At 26.9% G+C, this 8,437-nt stretch overlaps 1 protein-coding gene across 1 annotated transcript; it reads right to left on the bottom strand.

The window, feature by feature from the left end:
• Nucleotides 1–1,481: 1,481 nt before the first annotated feature.
• On the bottom strand, nucleotides 1,482–3,607 carry LOC110658394 (transcription factor LAF1). Its single transcript, XM_021815975.2, has 3 exons — nucleotides 3,356–3,607; nucleotides 2,608–2,737; nucleotides 1,482–2,281 (listed from the first exon to the last, which is right to left on the bottom strand). The coding sequence occupies exons 1-3, from the start codon at nucleotides 3,495–3,497 to the stop codon at nucleotides 1,672–1,674; spliced, it is 882 nt and encodes a 293-aa protein (XP_021671667.2). The 5' UTR covers nucleotides 3,498–3,607; the 3' UTR covers nucleotides 1,482–1,671.
• Between the last annotated feature and the right edge of the window lie 4,830 nt (nucleotides 3,608–8,437).

Raw genomic sequence — 8,437 nt, 5'->3', positions numbered from 1 at the left:
ATAAAATAAATTGATGAATTTCAATTCTATTTTAATTAATTCAATTTTAATTTTAATTAAAGTAATCTAGATGTCATGATTAGAACAAGTGGTAGTCAATTGAGAAGAGACAAATCTAAGAATATGGGTAATGTGCTTGCCTTCAATTATTTATGGAGTTAGGTAGGAGGTGAACATTCAATTAATTAAATTAAATTTTAAATTAATTAAAATTTAAATTAATTTAAAAATATTAATTAAATTAAATTAAAGTTGAGAAAAAACTGAATTTAATTAGAATTGAAAATATTCATTTAGATATTAATTATAATTGAATTAAAATATATATATATATATTTATATTAATGATATAAAATATTTTTAATCATCTTTTATTTATAAAAAATAACAAAAATGATTTATTATTAATAAATAATAATTACAAATTAAATATCATTAACAAAATTATATTATAAAAAATATATTATTAATAAAAATATATTTTTTATAATTACCAATCGAATCAAAATTATTTTTATTAAAATAATTTTATTTTATTTATTTAATTTAATTATTTAATTATAATTAATTAATGCAAGTTAAGTTTTATAATTATTTTATTTATTAAAAAATAAATAATTTCTTTAAATATAAGACACTTATTAAAGAAAATAAATTAAAAAAAAAGACATTGAATAATTTATTATGCTTTTAATGCAATTAATTAATCCTATAAAGTGAACCCACGATTGGGGCCTGACATGCGTACGGGGCCGAAAATGAGATGGACTCATTAAATCACCTTCCTCGTTAAAATTCTTATCACTGTACCCACATTGAATTATGGGGCAAATCTCCTACTCCCCTTCCCCTGCGCTCTCTCTCTCTCTCTCTCTCTCTCTCTCTATCCTTTTGGAGCCAAGGGGATCCGTCCGCCGAAAGATTCATCGCTCAAAGCCCCAGTTGACAGCGAGTCTTAAATGTTGAGTCTTGATTATTACATAACATGCAAACTCGATCCATCTAATCTTCCTTAACCCCCACATACTTTCTTCAATGAATTGATAAAGAAAATGAATATGACCCAATTGTCTCTTACGAGGGAAATTAATTACTTTAAGCATTTTCTAGCAGTCTTGCATTTAATTTCTCTACTGATAATGACTTGTTTGAATATCGTTTGTTATGAAAAATTTTTTTTATTTAAATTTAATTTATTATAAATTTAAAATAAAATTATATAAAATTTATATATTTAATAAATAAATTTTATTATATATATTATATCTTAAATTTATAATAAATAAAATATAAATAAAAAAAATCTTATTCGATAAATTTTATATTTTATAATTTTTATTTAATTATTTTATTGTTTTCTATTAATTTTGAAATTCTGTGCCTCATTTAAAAACAATTATTTTTATAATTACATCCTAGCCTAAATTAACTGTGAAAATAAGCAAAAAGCACAAAGAGATAAATAGAAATTGCATGGATTGTTTATTTTTGAAACAAATAGCTGATGGTTTCTCCAAGAGCAATTTCCAAGGAAGAATAACCACTAATTACACCGATAAAAATAGCAGGTCAAGTAATTTCCCTTGAAAGCCAAACTAATTATCATATGAAGTCAAATTAGAGATTATTCTTCCTTGAAGTTATCTGAAAACCTGTCCCCCTGCTCAGTGCTCAATACTCATATATATACTTCAAATCGTTCTTCATGTTGAATTCACTACAAATATCCTCTCCAGAGCTAAAATCAACAAACTGATCATTTCCTGAACTATGGCATTCGAATTTAAACTGTGGACTGAACATGTCTTCAGGGGAGGCATCGTTCAATGGGGAATTGCGATACTCACTATTACCAAATAATGTTCCCTCATTCAAAAAACAACCTTGCATGAAATTATCCATGAAGCTGGAATTGTTTTGATCCTTGGAAGCCATTATTGCCTCACTTAAGCTTGAAAAGCTGTCAAGCGAAAGCCACTCGGCGAACATAAGCTTAGGCAAGGAGCTTCTGTTAGGCTGTTTAGGAGATTCAGACAACTGTGGAACCAACCGATCTGTATCGGTTGGTGATTTTTCCACGTTCATCAACAATGATTCATAATTTGGAGTTTGCGTTATTGTGAGTTTATTGGGAGAATTTGGTTCCAAATTATCTGAGCTTGTGTTCGCTTCCTCCATTGCTTGATCAGCTTTGAGCACCTTTTTCTTCAAATGGGAATGCCAGTAGTTCTTTATCTCATTATCTGTTCTTCCAGGCAAATGCTGTGCTATTTGAGACCACCTACTCAATTACAAATCACAAAGGTATATTAAAGAATTTATTTACTTATTCATAGGTTGGGGGAGGGGGAGTGATGGGGGTGGACTATCCTAATTGTAGAGGATTGACCTATATAACTTGATAAATTCTCACCAAAACTTGATCCATAAATATATAAATTCGAGTATTTTAATCAATGGGTTTGAGTTTTACATATATAATGTGTCTTGATTTAATGATGAATATAATTTAAGTAAGAAATTTTTTGTGTATTATTTACGCGTATTAAAGAAATAATTAGAAGTGCATTAATTAAAAGTAAATGAAAAATTAATGTTCTTGCTTACTTGTTGCCTAACAAGCGATGGAGGGTGAGGATTGTTTCTTCCTCTTGTAAAGAAAACATGCCTCGTTTTAGTCCTGGTCTCAAGTAATTAATCCATCTCAATCGGCAGCTCTTCCCGTTCCGCTGCAGACCTGCATGCACAAACAGAGAAAGAAAATAAATAAGTCAACTATATGATAGGGTATTTTAGTCATTGTAACTAAAAGTCTTTTTCAAATTTCAATCTCTTGAGCTTAGCTAACTGTCCATACATACAAAATAAGAGGTTTCATCATGCTACGATCTGGTATATAAGAACACATACTCGGGCTCCCATCAAAATAATTCCCAAAATTAAAAAAAAAAAAATCCCCAAAAAATTGTTTTTGTGACGTTGCAAAAAATTGACCTTTATAAAGAAAATTCTCTGTAGAAATTAAAGGTGGTTAAAAAAATATCAGAGTAAAAAATGACATTATGACATATTGATTATATATTATAAAAAAATATTATAATTAAATCTGAAAATTATTCCAACCAATTCTGCAATTAAAACAAGTGTTTATCCAAGATTAGATCAGGGAGGAAATTCCTGAATGATTTCCATTTCCAAGAAATATATAAGAACATGCATGACTACAAATAGGCCTGTGTTGTGCAATGCTGCATACGTAAAATATATAAACCATATGCAATCAAATTTTTAAATTCTGAAAGTGATGTGCAGTGCCCGCAGATAAAGATAATGAATGGAGTCGCAGTAAACTCACCGGCGTTAATGGGGACGGAGCTCCAACAGCCATGGCCATGTTTGAGGACGTAGTTTCTGAGCCTTTGGTCTTCTTCAGGTGACCACAAGCCCTTCCTGTGCTTTGGCTTTGGCTTTGGCTTGTCTGAAGACCTGCAACCCATTCACCCACAGAAAGGGAAATGGAGCTGATAATGACAAGCTATGACTTGCTTCTGAGAGAGAGAGAGAGAGAGAGAGAGAATCTTTTTGATGAGTGTAGATGCAATGAACAGCGACCATAAAGGCTTTGGTATATAAAGCAAATATTAGTTAAGGTCTACCATATTAAAAATACCACAAAAGAATTGAACTATAAAGCATATATTTAAATGAAAAGAAAAGGAAAAACTTTTTTTTTTTTATAAAAATAATAGTAGTAATTAATATCCTTGTAGAGGGTCCAATAGTTGAAACTTAAAATTTCTAAACCAATAAATCAAAAGGGAATATAACAATTTCCTGAATTTTGTAAAAATTTAATTTAATTTTTTTTTATCAATTTTCATATTTAAAATAAAAAATTTAATTTTTTTAATTTCAAAAAAAAATAATTTATCTTAAAAGAAATAAAATTTGTGCATGATTGTATGAAAATTATTTTGAATTCTTTTATTTTAAATGATTTATTTTAATTTTCAAAAGGAATTTTTTTAATGGAATCACTTTCTTTCTTTTCAAAAAAAAAACCTCTTTTTAATTTTTTTAATCAAATCCCAAACCTCTATTTATCATAAAAATATGTGAAATTCAAAATTACAAATTACAATCAATTAATTCTTTTATATATATCTATATGGTTTAATTATAACATATTCAAACATTTGAGTAAATTTGTAATTTTAGTAATTTAATTAAAATCAAAATATTTTGTTATAGTTTAATTCATTTAATCAAAATTGAATTAAAATATAATATTTTACTAATAAAAAAATATTTTTTAATATTTTCAATTTCATTAAAAATTGAAAATGGACTAATATAGAAATAGACCACACACATTAAAAGTATAATCCTAAATTTTGGTGGAATTAAAGGCTAAAACTATGAAGATGCATAATCCCATTGGCATGGGGAATAAAAATTTATCTAAACTGGGGCTACTTACTGTATACTTGATTGACTTATTAAAACCTAATATAGGAGGAGCTTACTTTGATAAATATTTGTGGTGCTCCTTGGACCACCTGCCTAGCTAGCTAGCTACAACCGCAATGCTCATCTACACCTACCGGATGCTCGTATTCTCTTCACCTAAAAACACAATCATAATTTTTTTTTTTAATTATAGTTATCTCATTGGAAGCTAACTCTCTCTCCAAACTTAATTACCGTTTTAGCCTGATAATAATTGCAATTTTCAATTTGAATAAATCTTAAACTTATCATTGATGTGATGACTTAATGGGTAAAGATATATTTATTAGTTTGTTTGATTCTCATTTCATCCTCCTTATTTGTAATTAGTTATGTGTAGAGAATTTCTTATTTAAATTCAGTCTCTTATGAACTTAAAATTTATATATATAAAATTTATATGCTTAATAATTGAATCACACTATATATCTTATTTCTTAGGTTCACAATTAACCAAATCTAAATAAAAAAATTCGTTACATATAAATTACAAATTGAGTATTATATGTGTAATTCTGTAAAAAATGTTTAGGTCTTTCAATAGTGTTTAATAATAAATATAGGATAAATTATATAAATAATACCTCAATTTTTAAAGTATGTAATAATAAAGTATATAAATTTTAATTTATAACACCATTATTAGATAGATTTTGTTTTTTTCTACAATATCCTTTCGTGTAAAGGTTCTGACTTTTAACCAAATCAGAAAAGCTAAAAATGTATGCATTGCATAAAATTTTATTTATGATATTATCTTATCACAGTTTTATACATGCAATTAATATTGAGTTTAACATTATGCGATATTGAGTTTTATGATATAATTACATGCGATATCTGTTATTTACATTAAAAAAAGAATCTATGTTATATTTTTATAAAAAAGAGAGCACTTTAATTTATATTGTATTATTGAAATATTTGAGATTCTGAACAGCTACTCCAAGATATTTGAGATTATCGTCTCAGATGTAGTACTATGGTTGGTCTCTAAGAATATATGTAAAATGGAAAATATATAATCATTGTGGGACAAGAGACAACACAACACAAAATCAAAGGCTTTGATATTTGGAAACATCTTCTTAATCATTATTAGTATAACTGTTTTGATCCTTTGACAGATTGTATTTGCATTTTAAAAAGGAAAATAAGTTATGGAGACATATGCTTCTTCCTAATAAAAGGCTAGAAAATGCATTAAAAATTCTAATATTCCAGGTGCCAAAATGGAAAAGGTTGACATGATCAAAATGGGATTTGTTGTAGTTGAATTTCAGAGTTTTATATATATTATGTACCCTTTGTCACCTAACCATACGTATAATTATAAAGGTATCACCGATAAATTTTAATTAAGTAGTATTGAAGTTATATCTAATATTATAAAATTTCATGTTCAAATTTTAATAAAAATAAATTATACTAACAAAACATAAAGAGCCATCATTGACCTAGCTAGCTTGTGCTGTAAACAGAGAAGACTGAATTCTTTTATATATGCAACAGGTTCAAGTGTTGGATGTTTTACATATGTTTTGTTTACCTAACCAATTATGAACATCTTTAATACAATGGTTAATTTGGAGAGGTTCTCTATTAAAAGGATGCAATGCCACTTCTTGTTGGTATAGGATAAGATTTGTTGCTAAATTAATCAACAGTCAATTTTCCACAAAAATTAAATGTGAAAGAAGTTTGATACATTTTGCAAGTGTGTAAAAGCTGAGTCGTGATATCACAGGTGAAAAGCAAAACACATTTAAAGAAACTTATTGTTTATTTAGGAAACTTTCAAGTGGAATAGTTAAATAAAAAACATGGTAGAACATGAAATTTCCTCAATGCATTAAATTCCAAATTTATTTTCAAAATTAAGTTTGTTTAAAGTATTTCTAATTGATGATCAGTAACAATCCAAATAATTAACCTTTAATAATTAGAAATTTTTTCTATTCACCGGCCATCAATAAATTGTCAATGATGACTTGAAACACAGTTTTGTTTGTCCAAGTTGATTCCAATATTTTAAGGCAGCAAGCTACTTAAGCTTTAATTAAATATAAGTCAATCCCTAAAGCCAATCCAATTTCATCAGTTGGTTGGCCAATAATAATTATAATTTCAGCAATTTTTGAGCTTCAATTATAATTTTATGAGAATTTCTGATTTGCTGTCCATTTATTCTATTTGAAAGCCTTTGACATGTTCCCCTTTCAGAGAACAAGAATCACTGAGGAAGTACTTATGAATGCACCTTTATTCTTGTTTTATTTCAATATTTCTTTAAAATACCAAAATAATTGAATTTGAAGGAGAGTTAAGAATAATGTAAAAGGACAGTGGGATTAATACAGAAAGCGATTGCTGAATAAAAGAATTGGAAGGGAAGCCGTCTGTTCAATAGGGAGCTGCTACTTGTTAAAAGGTTACTTGCATAACCTAGCGATAATGACACTATAAATTACGTCATTAGCTGCTCTTCTTTGCTAAGTTACCTTTCAAAACAAACACACTCATTCTTTCTGTTTAAGAACTCTTAACAACCCTCAATTTTTTTTAAAGAAAAAACAAAATAAAAATTAATTATGGCAAGCATGGTATCAACCCTCAATGTTCCTACCATTCAATGATGATGAATGAATAAATGATATTATTTAGAGAGGCATAATCAAACCTACTCAAGTCAAGTGTGCAAGTTTATCGAATGTCAATGGCTATATTATAAACCTGCAATCATTGTCATCTGATTAATAAAATATTTACCATATTTTATTATTATTAGTGTAGTGTATAATTACATGTATGAACTCCAATTAATATTTATACAGAAACAGACAACTACATACGTATGAAATATTATATTAATTTGCATATGATTGGTATTAATAAGGATACCTAAAACATATTTTTGTTCAATTAGGGTCATTGTCAATTTTAATTTAATTACTAATTGTGTTTAATTAATCGACGTTTTGTGCTTATGTTGTTTAATCCTTAATTAATAAGGTTGAGTTCACCATCCCCAACCTTGATTTATCAATAGAAATACCATGCATTTCGAAGGAAGGAGCCAACATAATTATATGGAATTTCGAGGTTAAATCATAGTAAAAGTATTTTATATTATTGTAGATTTTAATATAATATATAAAATTTGATTTTAATCAAATCAAATAATTAAAAAAAATTAACTAAGATCTTATATATTTTGTAAAAAATTAATAGGTTAAATTTCTCCAAATATATTCTTAAAATATATTAATTAGATAATATTAAAAATTAACTTAAAATTAAATTTAATATATTTTAATTATAAAAATATTTAAAATTTGAAAAATGATTTTTTACTTCACAATGCTAAGCGGCGTCGAAATTCGTTTTCATATTACGCAGCCGCTTTTACTCCTGTATATTGAGAATAATATATTCTTATATAACTATTGCTTCTTCAACCTAGCTAGCTACTAGCTAGCTTGAATTTCTATATTTGCTATGGGGATTGGGGGAGGAAATATATATATATATATATATATATATATAAAAGGATTTCCAAAAGCAAAAGCTTTTATGAAGAAATAAGCTAAACCTAAACACATTATCCTAAGAAATAATCCTTAATTAAAAGAATTTAGTAAAACATATTTAAGAAAAAAGTAACTGTTATTATATGTATTTTTATGAGAAATTAAATTATAAAAAACTTACTAAGCTAAGCACGATTAATATTTTTATATTTTAAACAAATAATATGTTTTTTTTGTTTTTGATATGATTGAAGATCATCAACTTATATTTTTTGCGACAAAAAGCAATCGTTCCTAAAACTTAGATAATTGTCGCCAAAAGTATAAGGAGACGAAATTGTTCGTCACAGTACATCGTTAAATAAGACAACGGATGACAAATTCAGCATTTCGTCTTA

This window comes from Hevea brasiliensis, chromosome 13 (assembly GCF_030052815.1).
Source record: "Hevea brasiliensis isolate MT/VB/25A 57/8 chromosome 13, ASM3005281v1, whole genome shotgun sequence".
NCBI classification, from domain to species: Eukaryota; Viridiplantae; Streptophyta; class Magnoliopsida; order Malpighiales; family Euphorbiaceae; genus Hevea; species Hevea brasiliensis.
Note: the sequence above shows the minus strand (reverse complement) of the source record. Positions and strands in the feature narration are given on the sequence as shown.

Bases quoted from the DNA above. Each gene is read 5' to 3' on its own strand.
- LOC110658394 (XM_021815975.2), bottom strand. From the start codon at position 3,497: ATGGGTTGCAGGTCTTCAGACAAGCCAAAGCCAAAGCCAAAGCACAGG. The intron at 2,738-3,355 runs GTGAGTTTACTG...TTGTGCATGCAG, and splicing joins CTCCGTCCCCATTAACGCCG to GTCTGCAGCGGAACGGGAAG. The intron at 2,282-2,607 runs GTAAGCAAGAAC...GTAATTGAGTAG, and splicing joins CATCGCTTGTTAGGCAACAA to GTGGTCTCAAATAGCACAGC.